Genomic DNA, 17,685 nt, shown 5'->3' with positions numbered 1-17,685 from the left:
TCATGAGTATATGTTCTTGCCTTTTACCCATGCAAAAATCTCTTAAGGACATGGAATTGGCCAGTCTCACCTGTGGGAAATCAGGAAAATTAGAGGTGTTAGTGACTTCTTGGTCTCACCAGTGGTCTTTAGTGCTGCTTAGGAGTGGAATAGGCTTCCTCACTTCAATACCAGTGGTTTTCCCATCAGATAGTGCTGAATTTTTGATGAACTGTATGGTAGTAGAAGTGTCCCCGTCACTTCAGACTTAACAAGTACTATACTAGATTTGAGGGCTTAGGGAAATACCAGAAAAATGCGTATTTTATAATTTGTAAATGTCTGTGCAATACATCATGTTGCCTTCAACCTATCAGTGTATAATAAGAGCATAAATGCTACCATACTTCATTCTGTCATTCACTTAAAAATATACACTAAATGACTTTAATAAACTAATGCCAAATTTATTTGAGGTTCTTTGATTATTCAAATTACAATTTTAACACATTCCCTATTTAGTTTTAGTTTTTACTCTTTATGGGTTCATTCTGGTTGCTGAACATTTCACTTTATTCTGGAAAAGCACCTCATTAACTTTGTTCTTTAATATATTAAGCTTCCTGCTCTTTTGCACTTTTGCTTGGCTACTGCTTGAGAAACCTTTAGGTATTCCCTTCCATTTTCTTATTAAGAGACTTGGAATCTTTTGGACCATGGAATGATTTTAGTACTTTAAACGTAATTAAGACATAAATATAATTTGATGGTAACCTTAAAGATCAGCAAGATTTGGTTAATACGGTTTTATTCACCCTGGGCTTGAGTTATGGAGCTTTTCACATGTCAGTAACGCTTCAGTAGTGTCGTGTTTTTATTTCTGTTGTTAATGTAAGACAAGGTTTTATGCAGGCAGGTGTTCTCAGGCTCGGGTGTTGGCTATGGAGAGATGAAAATAGAGCCCTCCTTCCAGACTCTAGAGCTCTAACAGACTCCAAAGGAGGGTCTCCACAGCAGCGCTGTTCGCTTATGGCGAAAATTCTGGTGGGTCTGTCCTGTGCGTTTTCCGCTGCCCACTAGATGCCAGTAGCACCTTCCCAGAAGTGTCTAAGACATTGCTGGAGACAGAATTGTTCCTGGCAGGCAGAGTTGCCCCCAGTTGAGAATTAGTTCCTCTAGAAAAATCTCACAGATCTTTCATTTTAAGTTCTATTGAATTGATGGCTCAATTGTTAAAAATATTAAAACAGGGGTTCCAGCGTCCCTGAAAATGATCGATTGGCTTCCATAGCTGCTGAATTGCAGTTTAGGTCCCTGAGTCGTCACTCAAGCCCCACGGAGGAACGAGACGGTGAGTGTTTTAAGGTGGTGGCTGCATTCACAACCAGCCTAATTACAACCAGCCTAATCATTTGTCCCAGTTCACCAGTTTCTGTCGTTAATGCCTTTATGAGAATCCCTTGAAGATTCCTTTTTTTGGTCCTTTCTAAAGGAATGAAGGGTAGGAAGCAGCAGAGCTTTCTGAGAAGACTTACTGCTGAGCACGTTGGCCTTTTAATACAGATGCCTTTTTAGCTCTGTTAGCATTTTATAGGTCTACTTTTGTTGCTTTAAAAATACTATTCTAGATATTTTAACTGTTGAATACTTTTATTCATTTAAAAAATACAGAAGTGACGCTGTGTTGGTTGATCATATGTAGAAATTTCATTTATAATGCAGCCCTCAGAAACCTTTGCTCAGGAACCCCATTGCTGCTTCCATTGGAGCAGGGCTGGGGCTCCTGAAGCCGACATCTTGAACGAGGTCCCCAAGGAGTCCACTTTTTACACAGTATTCTGTTGACTGTTACTAGTGAAAAGATGAGTGTAGTTAAAATCCTGTAACCCCATTAACTTCTTAGTTGGCGCAATTTTTAGAATTGATTGCAAAGATAGTTTCTCACACCCACATCAAACACACTAAAGATCAATAAACAGAAAGGACAGGTTGCTTTTAACCATTACCCTTCCTTTCAGTTGTTCTCAAATAAGCGTATTTATTTCATACATCTTAATTTGTATAAAAATAACTTCCTGCAGAACCAGCATATCCAAGAGGAGATTCAAGTGGGTCCACCAGAAGAAGTTGGGAACTTCGGACACTAATCAGCCAGAGTAAAGGTGAGAGGAGTGTTGAAGTTAAACAAACAAACAAACAAAAAAAAATGGTTACACATAAGGGGAGCAGTTTCAGGTAGAACTTGATTTAGCTTCTGAATTATTAGACCTCCTCCATTACTATTTTGTGATCTCACACCTCTGACATCACTTTCTATCATGTGCTGTGTTTGTGTACATTTCCTATTTCTTGTAACAAACTGCACGCTCCTTTGGGTCTCTAATATGTTTTACTCATCTTTATATTGTTAAAGCAACTTAGCATAACTTTTTGTCCGTGGTAGAAATATAATAAACATTTGTGAAATAGCCATTCATAAATTAGACATTGAGGAAAAGAACTTATCAAACAAAGCAGGTGATTAATATTAATCAAAAGAACAAATAGAAAAATCACTGATCTGGTATTTAATGATCTATAAAATGCTTTCATGTCTTTTTTTGCACAACAATATTGAGCAACAGGCAAAATAGATGTTGTTCTCTTTTTATAAATGATAGTTTCTTAGCAGCCCAATAATTTGGCCAAGGTAGTCAATGACAGAGTGAGGACCAGAAGGCACTTCTCTCGAGTCCAGTGCACTCCACGGCAGCTTCCCTTTGACCTGTGTGTGACTGACCAGAAGAGTATTTGTCTTCCAAAGCCCAGAGGTGTCTGGAAGGATTTTGTGGAGGGAGGAGACTGGGCTGGCCCTTTGAAGGGAAGACAGGTGTGCAGCAAGCCAGGAGGAAAGGAATAGAAGGAAGTGTAGGCCTCGTGACTGCAGAGGAGAGCCACTGGGCCGCAGATGCCAATGCAGGAGAAACCGGAGGGTGAAGGGAGATCAGATCATGGACAGCTGTCAGTGACCAGCTAAGTAATGAAGGCTTTGCCCAGAGGTGGTGGGCAGCCCCAGAGGCTCTTGAGCAGCTGGTGTGTTTGGGATGTGGGAGGCTGGGGATGAGTAAGACGCTGAGATAGTATAGTCAGCTAGCCAGAATTGAGGAGAAGGTGGGCAGATTCGTTAGAATGCCGTTGCAGAAATTCCTTATAAATAATATGATTTTGGACTAACGTGGGATTTAAAAGAGGTAATGGCAGCAAGAAACAACCGACAAGCCTGCTGACAGAGTAGGTGTGTGTCGAGGGTTCAAGTTGCGGAGTTTTCCTAGCTTGAGCCTGGTGACAGGAAGACAGTCTCTTCAGTGGCTCACATGTAATCAGCTGTTCCCAAGGATACCAGGTCTTTGCCATGTTTTTCAAATCAAGTACTTTGTGGTCAAGTAAACTTGGGAACCACTTGGAATTTTGTTTCTCTTGTGAGAGTTAAGTTCACATTGACATATTAAAGACAAATGGCTGGGCACGGTGATTCACGCCTGTAATCCCAGCACTTTGGGAGGCCGAAGCAGGAGGATCACCTGAGGTCAGGAGTTCGAGACCAGCCTGACCAACATGGAGAAACCCCATCTCTACTAAGAATACAAAATTAACCAGGCGTGATGGCGCATGCTGGTAATCCCAGCTACTCGGGAGGCCAAGGCAGGAAAATTGCTTGAGCCCGGGAGGCAGAGGTTGCAGTGAGCCGAGATCGCACCATCGCACCATGGCACCATCGCACCACTGCAGCAAGAGCGAAACTCCATCTCAAAAAAAAAAAAGGCCGGGCACAGTGGCTCACGCCTGTAATCCCAGCACTTTGGGAGGCTGAAGTGGGTGAATCACGAGGTCAAGAGGTCAAGACTATCCTGGCCAACATGGTGAAACCCTGTCTCTATTAAAAATACAAAAATTAGCTGGGCAGGGTGGCGGGCGCCTGTAGTCCCAGCTACTTGGGAGGCTGAGGCAGGAGAATCTCTTGAACCTGGGAGGTGGAGGTTGCAGTGAGCCAAGATCATGCCACTGCACTCCAGCCTGGTGACAGAGGGAGACTCCATCTCAAAAAACCAAACAAACAAGGAATCTTGATAATTTTTTTTTAAGCATTTCTCAGAAATATTTGACTGTGGAGCCCATGGCCTCACTGCTGTTAAAGTCTTGCCCATTGCTGGGTAGATTTGCTGTGTTGTATATTGAGGCAAAGGAAACAAATTTGGATCCATATTTTAAAGAAGTGATTGTAATAAATTATAAATGGACCATTATAAGTCTTTCAGAATTTCTCTTTTCAGATTAACCTTATAGTCATCCCAGCCTTCAAGGATCTCTTCATCTGAGCCAGAAAACTTAGGCTCTTGGGTAGCTAATTAGGATATGGTATGAAAAATGCTGTCATAGAGAACAGGACAAACCGTGGTTTTCAAGTTGTGGGTTGTGAACCATTAGTGGGTTGTAAAATTTTAGTAGGAGTGATCAGCATTTTTTAAAAAAGAACAGGATGAAATCAGAATCACATGTAGTAAGGGTAATAGCTCACAGAACTGTTAAATGTGTAAAAAGTATTTCTTTTTTTCTTTTTATCATGACAAGTTGATAAAACAAGTTGGAGAAATAGAGATACATTGCCTGATGGGAAAATGAGGAATAATGACCATAGCTAATATTAATTGAGTTTTACTGTGTTCCAGCCACTGGGCTAAATGCTTTACAGGTATTATTTCATGAAATCCTCACAGTAGGTCTGTGAGATTGGACTTTTTACCTTTATTTTACAGATTGGTTTTTAATGTGTGAAGAAGTTAATTGCCTTGCCTATTGTCAAACACCTAGAAAATGGCGAGGCCAGGATTTTATCCCAGGAATTTTGATTGTAGAGCCCTTTTTCTGTACTCTTCCCAGAGAAGGGAAAATCCTTCTCATCAGAGATGGCTTCCTAGAAGAGGCATGGCATTTCAGCTGCACTGTGTGAGTAAGATTCACTCAACAGATACTCAGGTATGAAGAAGATATTTTAGGCAGAGGAAAAGGTGTAAAAGTAAGGGAAGCGAAAAGTAGTTTGCTGTGTTCTGTAAGAGTCATTTTGGCTAGTTTGAAAACATAGAAAAGACAAACTGGGTCCAAATTCTGCAGGTAAAGTTTGCATATTTGGTTAGTAGGTAGTGGAGAACCATGAATTAAGTGTTTTTTTGTTTTTTGTTTTTGAGACTTGGTCTTACTCTGTCACCCATGCTGGAGTGCAGTGGCACAATCTTGGCTCACTGTGACCTCTACCTCCTGGGCACAAGGAATCCTCCCACCTCAGCCTCCCGAGTAGCTGGGACTACAGGCACGCACCACCATACCTGGCTAACTTTTGTATGTTTTTGTAGAGATGGGTGTCATGTGCATCGATGTGAAGAGATCACCAAACAGGCTTTATCTGAGCAATAGAGCTTTTTAATCACTTGGGTGCAGGCGGGCTGAGTCCAGAGAGAGAGCCAGCGAAGGGAGATAAGGGTGGGGCCATTTTATAGGATTTGGGTACGTAAAGGAAAATTACAGTCAAAGGGGATTTGTTCTTTGGCGAGCAGGAGTGGGGGTCGCAAGGTGCTCAGTGGGGGAACTTTTTGAGCCAGGATGAGCCAGGAAAAGGACTTTCACAAGGTAATGTCATCACTTAAGGCAAGGACTGGCCATTTTCCCTTCTTTTGTGGTGGAATGTCATCAGTTAAGGCAGGGGCAGGGCATTTTTACCTCTTTTGTGATTCTTCAGTTACTTCAGGCCATCTGGGCATATATGTGCAAGTCACAGGGGATGGGATGACTTGGCTTGGGCTCAGAGGCCTGACAATGGGGTTTTGCCATTTTTCCCAGGCTGGTCTTGAACTCCTAGGCTCAAGCAGTCTGACCACCTCGCCTCCCAAAGTGCTGGGATTACAAGCATGAGTCACTGCTCCAGTGAATTAAATTTATGTAGGACAGTAACATGATCACATCTTATGTTTTAATAATATGGCAAACAAGAGCGTGGAATAGAGAGAGGAGAAACTAGAGGCATTTATATTACTGCAAGATTTTAGCCAACGTTCTTGGGAAAGGAAATCGTTTTTGTTTGACTAGCTTATATTTTATCTGTGTACTGTATAAGGGGTGGCATATGCTGGAATTAGTAGCGTTTGAAGAACTTTAATTCACCTGTGTATCTGAGTAGATAATAAGCTTTGCTGTAATGGAGTGCTAATATATATTGCTCTGTCGTTACTGGTTTCTCTTTTGGAAACTGACTTGATAACAGTGATTGGGACTAATGAGGTTTTGGTTCTCTCTGCAGATACTGCTTCTAAACTAGGACCCATAGAAGCTATCCAGAAGTCAGTCCGATTGTTCGAAGAAAAGAGGTACCGAGAAATGAGGAGAAAGAATATCATTGGTCAAGTTTGTGATACGCCTAAGTCCTATGATAACGTCATGCATGTTGGCTTGAGGAAGGTGACCTTCAAGTGGCAAAGAGGAAACAAAATCGGTAAGGAAATTAAGGAACGTGATGTCAAGATAGTCCCTGTTAGAAGTAGCAATAGTTACACTTCTTTAGGTTAAATCCTATAGAGTTGGCCCTTTTTTCTTGTAGATACAATAAATATGCATTGTTACCTTTTTGCAGAGTGGTCTGGATTTTGTTTGTTTAATTTGTAAAATGTATTCTAAGAGCAATACAAAAGAGATTTCTAAGTGGTTCATTACGTTGGATCGTTTTGCTTAATAACCCTGGAAGGTGCCAGTGGAGAGGCACCAAAAATTGACCCATTTGTTCTAGTCTCTCTCTCTCTGTACACACACAGACACACACACACACACACAGGACATGATTTGAAGAGAGACTGGATACAAATGAGGACAAGACAGTCTTCTTTTCTAAAACATTGCCTCATTAATTAATTAATTTCCAGGTGGAATTGCTTCTTGTAAAATAACTAGTGGTAAATTATGTGAGGGAAGAAGTCTTGTTGTGTTTCAGATCCTTTCCCCACTTAAATGTATTTATCTGTCACACATCTAGGTCTGAAGGGGGCGAACACAGTTGTATTAATAATATGGGACTTTGTCAGCCTGAGGAAACCTGATGTTTCCTTGGAGCTATCAAGGAGAGCAAAACCCACTGAAAACAATCAAGTGCTTTATAAATTGGATTAATTACTGTTATCAGTCTTGTTCAGGCACATATCCTCTTGCTTTAATGTCCCAGAAGGTATGTTAGGGGAATGTCTGCTCCCACACACTCCTGGACATGTGCCAGTGAGGTAGACAATGGCCAGGCTTAGTCCTGGCTGTTTTCTTCTGCTCTGAGCCCCAGCCAAGATCTCCTTGAGGGGTGTGAGGGCTCAGAAGTGTACACCAAGGCTGCTTTTATTGGTCATTTTGATGCTTCTCCTGGGATTTACCAAAGTTGGTTCTGCTCTATTTAAAGATACTTGTAGGTAAGACATATTAAAGAGATTGCCTAAAACTTTAGTTATCAGGGAACATTTAGAAAAATTTTGGATCTTGCAATAGTAAACTGCAGTAAACCTAATTATAAATATATAAATATACGTCCAAAATAATTGGACAGTATTATTGCAAGTTTAAGGAATGTAAAACAGCCCGCTGCAGTGGCTGGAAGTGCAGCTTGTTTGCGTTATTTGCAGGGGAAGGCCAGTACGGGAAGGTGTACACCTGCATCAGCGTCGACACCGGGGAGCTGATGGCCATGAAGGAGGTGAGTCACCTGGCTCCCTGGGGCCGTTGGGCCTGGCGGCTCTGGGTGATAGAAATTCCGTAAAGACGCTGGTGGTGATTCAGTTCTCTGTGCATAGAGCTGTCTTCAGCACCAGCACTGCGGCAGTCAGGACCAACCAGGCAGATGCACTGAGATAACACACACAGGCAGTGAAGGGGCTTACGATTCCAGAGAGGGTAATAAGTCACAAACAGTTCTAACAGCACAGGTGTGAGCAGTGCCTACGAGGGTGGCAGAGCTAAGTCTGATGAAGGCTTAGAGGAGATGATTAACAGGAGTGTCTTACGGGGGCACTTTGGGGGAGAAGATAACAGTTATGATAAGCTTCAGAAACAACTGGCATTGAAACAGCTGGAGGTAGGATGGGGAAATGGCCAGGGAACCTGAAGTGGAAACAGGACTCACTGCTGTCTGTGGAGACATCCGGTTTGACATGGAAGGAGAGGAGGGGCGGGGAAGGGAGGCTCCAGCGTCTTGAGCTTGCTGTGGAGCTGCTTCCTACTCCACTCTCTCCCGGAGCAGAGCCTCTTCCTCCTCTGTGCCCGGGACCTGGCTGCATTTCTGTGACTTCACTCCAGCTTGGCTATAAACTTCCTTTTTTCTTAATTTTTTGTTATTTTTAATTGACAGATCATGATTATATATATATTTATGGGGTATAAAATGATGTTTCAATGTATGTGTATAATGTAGAGTGATTAAATCCGGCCAATTAACGTATTCATCACCTCACTTTACAGATTCGATTTCAACCTAATGACCATAAGACTATCAAGGAAACTGCAGATGAATTGAAAATATTCGAAGGCATCAAACACCCCAATCTGGTTCGGTATTTTGGTGTGGAGCTTCATAGAGTAAGCCGACCCTAATGACACTCTTTGTGTGAGGAATCAGTGAGGGCACAGAATGGAGTCCTGTTCTACATCACAGGTCTTCTCATTTCAGAGCACAGTAACTTTGCCTAATTCTCAGGAAATCTCCATGAGTTACATCATTTCTGCCTTCTCTCTGAAACTAGAGGAGTTCTTCCTAAAATGTAAGTTGTAGACTGTAGTCATTAACCCGACATCATAAAGCACTGAAACCCATCCTGCCAGTCAGAAGATTCTTCTAAAACGCCCCTTACACCACTTCTTGTGACTTTTTTTCCATTTTTTTGCTGAACCACTGTTGAGTACACTGTTAAGTAATACTGGTTTTTCTCTTGTATGTATTTAGGGAGCCATTGTGAAATGAGAGAAAATTCAAACCTCAAATTAAGTTTCCCCTTGTGTTTAGAAATAAACACGTCGAGGGAAAGAGGATAACTTGGAGCGTCGTGGTGTAGAGCATGAGCTTCCAGGGGAAGTTGAAAATGGATCATTTTTAATGTTTTTACAAATTATGTTTAAAAAGGATGTGTTTCAGTACTTAATAATGTATTTGTAGGGACAGCCCTGTTGGTCCCTGTCTGAGATTATATAGCAGACTTAATTTCAGAGGATAATAGAAATTGATCCCCTGCGATTTGGAGATGTTCTTATCCCCAAGAGCTGTATAATTCCAGACAGAGGAGGCAGGCAGACACCTCTGTAGAGGACTTGGAAACGACTGTTGTGAGACACATTCAGTACCCAGGATGGCAAGTGTAGTATACCGTTAGAAAGAACATTCCTTTGGGGTGTGGCCTAGGAAGTTTTCCAGATTTCTCACTAGCGTACATGTAAGGAAAACCGTAAACACAGAGCTGCCCTTTATTCCTCCTGCAGGAAGAAATGTACATCTTCATGGAGTACTGCGATGAGGGGACATTAGAAGAGGTGTCAAGGCTGGGACTTCAGGAACATGTGATTAGGCTGTATTCAAAGCAGATCACCATTGCGATCAATGTCCTCCATGAGCATGGCATAGTCCACCGTGACATTAAAGGTAATCCTACACCCGCCTGGCTGCTGTGGGTTAGAGCCACTGGTACCCAGCGCGTGGGAGGGGCTCTGAAGACACGCATCCCATTGCCACATATGGTTTCTCTAGATGGAAACACCTTCCATTGAAATGTGCCTCCGTAAGGATCCTGTTTTCCGAAGCAGGGTAGAACCCATGTCTGCCCAGGAGTCCGCTCTGTCTGTTCAACTCCGCTTTTACAGAAACCTGTTTTCCCAAATGAAGTTTGCTATTTTCATAGGCCGATTTGGCATAGCCCATGTAGTTACGAGACATTCGTGATCAAAGCAACCTTTTTTCCTCTCGTATCAGGATTCTTGTCTATTTATATATGAAAATCATGAATATGTAAACCGACAGTAAATCAGATCAGAAATGCACATACAAATTTGAGGCTACGTTTTTGAGACAAGAATGGGGTTTACACAAACGTTGAAATCGAGTTCTGCTGAAGATTAATTGGGCCACGCTGATGGATTAAAAGGGCTTTTCTCATAGCACGGCGGGGGTGGGGGGGCGGGAGGGAATAGCTGTGCTTCTGTCTCAGAATGGTCACCGTGGCATTTGCCTTAACCACGCCATGCCCCTCCCCTTTGTGTTTGCAAGTCTTAAGGATAATTAAAATGGGGAAGTATTTTTGTGCCTAATTGGCCCTAGGCTGAAGAGTTTCATTCTGTCCTGTAGTCTGAGGCTAACCTAAACACATTCACTCAGGAACCGACCTGACTTCTGACCAGGGACGAGACCCAGTGTAGGGGGCTGTTTTGGATGACACCAGTCTGCTTTGGTCTAGGTGTAAGAATTGTTCGTGCTCTGTAATGTGGCTCACCCTGAATCACCCAGCCTATGCCAGTCTTGCTGGCGGCCTGCCTGTCCACTACCTTGCTTTGGTGTCTCGGGTCATTCTGGTGTTGGCTTAATTGGCTCTTTATCAGGCTGTAGCATTGCCCATTTCTAGTCATTCTGCCATAGACACCACCCTCAGTCTGTTCACTGTTACAAAATGGTGTCTTCATGTTTTATTCCGTGGCAGGAAGAGACTCCCTTAGAATCTGAACCAAGTCAGCTCACTGATCTCCTTATCGAATGCTTTCTAGTTCAGCATGACTAAGAAGGTACAGATGTAGAATCGTTCGAGAAGATCAAGCTGCCCTTGTAGTCAGTTGTGGGGAGCATCAGCTCTAGGAGCACGGATTTATGAGTATTCGCTGTTGACCTCAGCTCATCAGATGGCTGCTTGTCTACTCCATTGGCTCTGTGTTGTTGCTTTTCAAAGGCTGTACCACAGGACACGATGCCAGAGATAGCATGACTTAGTTGGAGCAGTAATGTCTTATAGCCTAGAGCAAAAAGCCAAGCTCTCCTGAGAGATGAACAGTATCCCCAAATTCTAACTAGACTACAAGTTAAGCATATATATTGCTTGTAGGAATATTTGAAACTTGCGGAACAGTTTTCAGTCACGAACAAATCCAAGGGCCTCAGCTGGGAATCTGAAGAACTGCAGTGTGTGTGCAGCTCTCATCTATACGTCGCTTCCTGTTTCAGACGCTGCTGATTGTACACATCTCTAATTCTTCAGACTGCCACCACAAGCATTTGTGTTTTGTATGCGATTTCTTTTTAAGTATCTCTGTGGGTTATTAATGTTAGAATTTATGCATGTATTTCAGTTCAGAATTTATTGGTCAAGGCTACCTGCGCTGCTGTTAAAATTTTGTTGTTTTGTATTAACATTTGTGAGTGAATAAGGCTTACAAATCTTTCTGTGATTACACTTTGTAAGTCAAGTTTCATAAGCCTTTCTGTTGTTCAGTTTGTGAATGAACTTCCTGGTAGTTTAGATTACCATGTAACCTTGCCCACATTGTGTTTCAGAGGCTGCGTAACAACTGCTTGTTTCTTTTTAGGTGCCAATATCTTCCTTACCTCATCTGGATTAATCAAACTGGGAGATTTTGGATGCTCAGTAAAGCTCAAAAACAATGCCCAGACCATGCCTGGTGAAGTGAACAGCACCCTGGGGACAGCAGGTAGGGACCAGCTTGGTTGTTCTTTGCACTCTGACTTCACGCAGCATGCTTGGGACCTGCATGCTCCCTTCACCTTTCTTTGTCAGTAGAGATGGAAGAGCAGGTGAAGGTGTTCAGTCGTGAGAAGGGCTGCTTCCTCACACACTTGGGCTCTCACCCAAGATTGGGAAATTAAATGACTCATTTTAGGTTACAGGAGAGAGGAAAGCCTCTTTTTCTCACCAGAAAAACTCTTTTGTTGCTTGCATTGTCTTTCTTAAAGCCGTTGTAGTCTGAACAACACTGTGGTTCAATGGTGATGGTTCGTTTTGATCACTTAGTACCAGGAAATTTTGCCTCCTCTTTTGCAGGTTAAATTTTCCATTTTCATTGTGCATACAATTAATTTGAAAATGTGTATATTCAAACATTGTCTTTTTTTTTTTTTTTTTTTTTTTTTGAGACGGAGTCTTGCTCTGTCACCCAGGCTGGAGTGCAGTGGCCGGATCTCAGCTCACTGCAAGCTCCGCCTCCCAGGTTTACGCCATTCTCCTGCCTCAGCCTCCCGAGTAGCTGGGACTACAGGCGCCCGCCACCTCACCCGGCTATTTTTTTGTATTTTTTAGTAGAGACGGGGTTTCACCGTGTTAGCCGGGATCGTCTCTCGATCTCCTGACCTCGTGATCCGCCCGTCTCGGCCTCCCAAAGTGCTGGGATTACAGGCTTGAGCCACTGCGCCCGGCCAACATTGTCTTTTAAAAGAGAATTTGTCCCTTTAAAAAGTTCGTTCAGCAGATTGATTTGAACTAAGTTTTTGATGTTTCCTATTGCTTAATGCAGAAAAATAATATTGTACAATATTAATTTATTGCTTGGCTCTATTAATACATGGTGATATGTTTATAACCCATTACTCTCAACATATCTGTGACTTTTAAAGCATACATGGCACCTGAAGTCATCACTCGCGCCAAAGGAGAAGGCCATGGGCGTGCGGCCGACATCTGGAGTCTGGGGTGTGTTGTCATAGAGATGGTGACTGGCAAGGTAAGTGGAGCCCCCACACCTGGCGGAGGAACTTCGGAAGGGCACTGTGCATTGACAGAACAGTAGTTAATGGATTGATTATTCATTACAAACAGTGTAGACACTAAATAGTGAACATTATTAGAGACAAAAATCTTATCCATCGAAAGAAACAATAAGATTAAGACAAATGACAAACCAGGAAACAAATATTTGTAAGCTATATGCCACAGAGAACTCTTAGGAGTGAATTTAAGAAGCATAAACCTCTCATTAAAATACAGGGAAGCAAGCAGTTACAAAAAGCAACATTAATAAGTTGGAAACATGTCCACACAAAAACCTGCACATGAATGTTTACGGCAGCGTTATTCATAATTACCAAAACTTGGAAGCAACCAGCATGTTCTTCAATAGGTAAATGAATCAACTGTGTTATATTCATACAAAGGAATATTACTGAGCGATAAAAAGAAACATGCTATCGAGCCACAAAAAGACCTGGAGGAACTGTAAATGCATGTGGCTAAGTGACAGAAGATGCCAGTCTGAAAGGCCTGCACTCTGAGCGATTCCATCTAATGACATTTGGGAAGAGGCAAAACCACAGGGACAGTAAAAAGATGAGTGGTTGCCAGGGACTGGGGGAACAGAGAGACGAACAGGACGGAATTTTTACCTACTCTGTAGGATACAGTGATGATAGATACATGTCAGTATGTGAATGTCCAAACCCGTAGAATGTGCGACAGAGTGAACCCTGACGTAAACTGTGGACTTCAGTTAACAATAGTGCATACACATTGGTTCATCAGTTCTAAAAAATGGAGCACACTAACACGAGATATACATAGTAGAGGAAACTGTGGGACAGAGAGGGATATGGGAACTCTCTGTACCTTCCAGTTAATTTTTCTATAAACCCAAAACTGCTCTAAAATGATTATTAACAAAAGAAAGCATGAAAAGATGACAACCTCATTAACCAGAATTATACATTTAAAAGTGAAATCTTTTTACTTAGCATATGAGTGACTTTTTTTTTTTTCTTTTTGAGATGGAGTCTCGCTGTGTTGCCCAGGCTGGAGTGCAGTGACGTGATCTCGGCTCACTGCAACCTCCACCTCCGGGTTCAAGCGATTCTCCTGCCTCACCCTCCCAAGTAGCTGGGATTACAGGCATGTGCCACCACGCCTGGCTAAGTTTTGTACTTTGGTAGAGACAGGGTTTCATTGTGTTGGCCAGGCTGGTCTCAAACTCCTGACCTCATAATCCACCCGCCTCAGCCTCCCAAAGTGCTGAGTGACATTTTTAAAGATTGAGAATTCTCACTTTAAGAGAGTATGTAAAGAAACAGACATGTTTTAGACAGAAAGTCCCTGTGGTGGGGCTGCTCTGGAGATGTTTCCAATCTCTATCAAAATTTTAAATGTGCACAGCACTTAAACCAAGAAGCTTTCTGCTTCTGAAAATGTCTCTTGTGATGATAACATTAATGAGCAATTACACAAACGTATAAAGATGCACGTTACTGCACTATGTGTAGCTTACTGTACACATACACTGTTATAGCAAAAAAGTTAGAGACCTTTGTTCCTAAGTGAAAAGTTAGTGTTAAGTTACTAGCAGGAACTCAGTTAATTATAATGTAGCTATGCCTTGCAGCTGCTGAAAGAGATCACATGTAAGTGCTCAATAAATATTAGCTAACATTATTTCGATTAGCATTAAAATAGAAAGGTGGTGGTTGTGATATCTGTGTTATTCCAGTAAAGCCACACATGAAAGAACAGGTTCTCATATTGAAGAATACATATTGGCAATAACGAAACAATAGTTTAGAAATTAGAATTCCATACACACTTAGTTCCTTCCCCTATGAATCTCATTTTTCATAGGATCATAATGAAATAAGCTTTGCACTAATGGAATTTTTATTTTTCAATAAGGTAGCATATTAACCATCCCTCTAAGAGAATTGGGTTTTGTAGACTTTTTTATATCATTTTATATATTACATTTTTTAGTTGCATGATGATGGTTTCTAGATAATGTTGGACTAAATTGTGCACCCCAAATGGAGTAGGCAAACTATGCTGGCCACCTGTTTTATAAATAAAGTTTTGTTGCAACAGTTATACCATTTACATGTTGTCCATAGCTGCTACCATGCTGCCGTGACATAACTGAATAGTTGTGATAGAGATCATATGGCCTGTCAACCTGAAAAATTGTTCAGCCCTTTTAGTAAAAATTTGCTGTCCCCTAATACATATATTAATTATGAGATGCTTAAAAAGAGACTGAACATTTGCATTGTTTGTGGCTATATAATATTAAAATCTGATTTTTTTAAAACATCTTTTTTAGAGGCCTTGGCATGAGTATGAGCACAACTTTCAAATTATGTATAAAGTGGGGATGGGACATAAGCCACCAATCCCTGAAAGATTAAGCCCTGAAGGCAAGGACTTCCTTTCTCACTGCCTTGAGAGTGACCCAAAGATGAGATGGACCGCCAGCCAGCTCCTCGACCATTCGTTTGTCAAGGTTTGGCAGATGACTGGATAGTCTTTTTCATGTTGAAGTGTTTAAGTTCTGTTTTGCATCCAGACGTTAATGAAGGTTTGAAACTTTAAAGTAGCTATATCTGAAGTGGAAAGGAACTAAATGTATTATTATGCCAGGGATTTTTGTATGTGTTTTTTCATTTGGAAAATGTTCATTGAGGTTCTTCTACTTGATCTCTTTTGATGGTGCATTTGAGATACACTAGAGACAGTAAGATGGAAATTTAAATGGGACGGGATGAAAGAGTTTCCACTCGAGAGTGTGTAGTCTACTTGGAGGGTCAAGACAGTAATGACTATCATTACCCTAAGAGCTGTGATAATGCTAGGTAAGGTTACTCAGAAGAGGAATTTAATTAAGTCAGCCAATCTCAGTTCTTTTTTCTCTAGACTGAGGTACTAGAGGTCAGAAGTGGGGGAGCGGGCATTGAAGACAAAGTAAAGAAGCTTGGGAACGCTCACCCTTCAGAGGAGTGGGATGGTCACAGAGCCCTGTGTAGGTAGATCCTGGTGAACACAGGATGTGGAAAAGGGCAGGAAGATAAGGCTGGAATAGTAACCAGGAGCAACATGAAGGAGTTTCCATTTTATTATAAACATAAATGATGACATAGTGTTTTAGAAAGATCACGCTAGAGGCAGAGGAATTGAGAAGGTTCTGATACAGCCAAGGGGTTGGGAGAGGGCGTTCCAGGTGAGTGATCAGTGGCATTTAAGAGTTAGAGTGCCGTGACTGACCCCTGATTGGATGTGAAAGGTGAGTGAGGGGAGGAGTCTAGGGTGGCTCCCAGGTTTCTGGTTTGTGTCCATTTGCCAGAGTAGAGAAAGAAGCAGTTGGGTGAGGGGTGGGTCCAGAGGTGGTGGGTCCTCTTTGGTGGATGAAGCTTGGGGTACGTTTGGAACGTCTGCTTGGAGATTTCAGATGGGCATTTGGGTATCTGGGGCTGGCACTGAAGAGGGATTTGGGGTAGGGCACAGGTGTGGGAGACAGAAGTATTGCTGGGAGGGTCCACAGAGGACAAGGGGATGATAACAGAGCCCTGGAGAAGAAAGCCTCGCAAGACCCCTGCAGGAGAGCCCCTGGGAAAGGAAAGGAAGGGGCGGAAGAGTGGGGTGATGCTCTTCTCGGTAAGTGGGAGTAAGGGGCAAGCAACTGGACCAGCTATGGAGATGTTAGGGATTTGTAATTAAATAACAATGTATGTCTTAGTTATAAAGTGCCTAACAATTTGTATTGACCTGAGAGTGCACATACGCATTTTAGAAAATGCTTTCATTAGTCAATTCCCAGGCTTAACTTTAGAGCAGTAACTTACCTTTGCCATTGTTCATTACATTTCTTAAGCCTTTCCCTCTGTGCCCAGCACAGTGCTGGGAGCATCAGGGTGACTGGATGGGGCCTTCCCCGTAAGGCTCACACTGTGTGTATGCACAAGTACACACCTGCCTCTGCAAGGGCTCAGCTCTCTCCTGCTTCCTCACAGGTTTGCACAGATGAAGAATGAAGCCTAGTAGAATATGGACTTGGAAAATTCTCTTAATCACTACTGTATGTAATATTTACATAAAGACTGTGCTGAGAAGCAGTATAAGCCTTTTTAACCTTCCAAGACTGAAGACTGCACAGGTGACAAGCGTCACTTCTCCTGCTGCTCCTGTTTGTCTGATGTGGCAAAAGGCTCTCTGGAGGGCTGGTGGCCACGAGGTTAAAGAAGCTGCATGTTAAGTGCCATTACTACTGTACACGGACCATCGCCTCTGTCTCCTCCGTGTCTCGCGTGACTGAGAACCGTGACATCAGCGTAGTGTTTTGACCTTTCTAGGTTCAAAAGAAGTTGTAGTGTTATCAGGCGTCCTATACCTTGTTTTTAATCTCCTGTTTGTTGAGTGCACTGACTGTGAAACCTTTTACCTTTTTTGTTGTTGGCAAGCTGCAGGTTTGTAATGCAAAGGCTGATTACTGAAATTTAAGAAAAAGGTTCTTTTTTCAATAAATGGTTTATTTTAGGAAAGCTCAGTTATACTGTCTTTTAATGGTTAACAGCTTATGAGGCAACCCAGTATGATTCAGAAGTCTGTCATTTTCACTTACCTGTTCCTCAAAAGGAGGAGCACAATCGTGTGTGCTAAAGGTGGTCACTGGGTTCGGCGTCCCTTTAGGATCACCTCGCTGAAAAGCAAAAGAAATAAATGAAGCAATACTAATGACGTAGGGTGGTTCTTTTTAATTATTTCATATTAACCAGTAAATTTATAACAGATAAAAGTTTAAACCTTGTTATCACATGTTGGGAGTTCACTTTATTTTTAAACCAAGATGTATAGGTGCTAGGTCAGTGTAAATACTGCTGAATGAGCTGATGAGAAAGCGTCTTCTTCAGAAGTAAACATTTCAGCA

The 17,685-nt window shown here is 42.2% G+C and overlaps 1 protein-coding gene across 8 annotated transcripts in view; it reads left to right on the top strand.

The window, feature by feature from the left end:
• The window catches only part of MAP3K4 (mitogen-activated protein kinase kinase kinase 4), a 126,705-nt gene extending 109,406 nt beyond the window's left edge, over positions 1-17,299 (top strand). For 4 of the 8 annotated variants that reach the window (XR_013416143.1, XR_013416141.1, XR_013416142.1 and 1 more), the window contains 11 exons: positions 1,230-1,330; positions 2,061-2,141; positions 6,308-6,499; positions 7,662-7,732; positions 8,494-8,610; positions 8,702-8,792; positions 9,505-9,664; positions 11,590-11,712; positions 12,632-12,738; positions 15,088-15,267; positions 16,772-17,299. Coding sequence is in view for 4 of the 8 variants with exons in the window: in XM_015137644.3 (XP_014993130.3) it covers positions 1,230-1,330; positions 2,061-2,141; positions 6,308-6,499; positions 7,662-7,732; positions 8,494-8,610; positions 9,505-9,664; positions 11,590-11,712; positions 12,632-12,738; positions 15,088-15,267; positions 16,772-16,792 (1,153 nt within the window). In the remaining 4 variants the exon portion in view is untranslated. The remainder of the gene's footprint in view (positions 1-1,229; positions 1,331-2,060; positions 2,142-6,307; positions 6,500-7,661; positions 7,733-8,493; positions 8,611-8,701; positions 8,793-9,504; positions 9,665-11,589; positions 11,713-12,631; positions 12,739-15,087; positions 15,268-16,771) is intronic. The other 4 variants (XM_015137644.3, XM_015137642.3, XM_015137643.3 and 1 more) reach the window with 1 other exon arrangement.
• Positions 17,300-17,685: the final 386 nt, after the last annotated feature.

This window comes from Macaca mulatta, chromosome 4, assembly GCF_049350105.2.
Source record: "Macaca mulatta isolate MMU2019108-1 chromosome 4, T2T-MMU8v2.0, whole genome shotgun sequence".
In the NCBI taxonomy this organism is placed as follows: domain Eukaryota; kingdom Metazoa; phylum Chordata; class Mammalia; order Primates; family Cercopithecidae; genus Macaca; species Macaca mulatta.
This window is presented reverse-complemented; position numbering and strand designations above follow the sequence as displayed.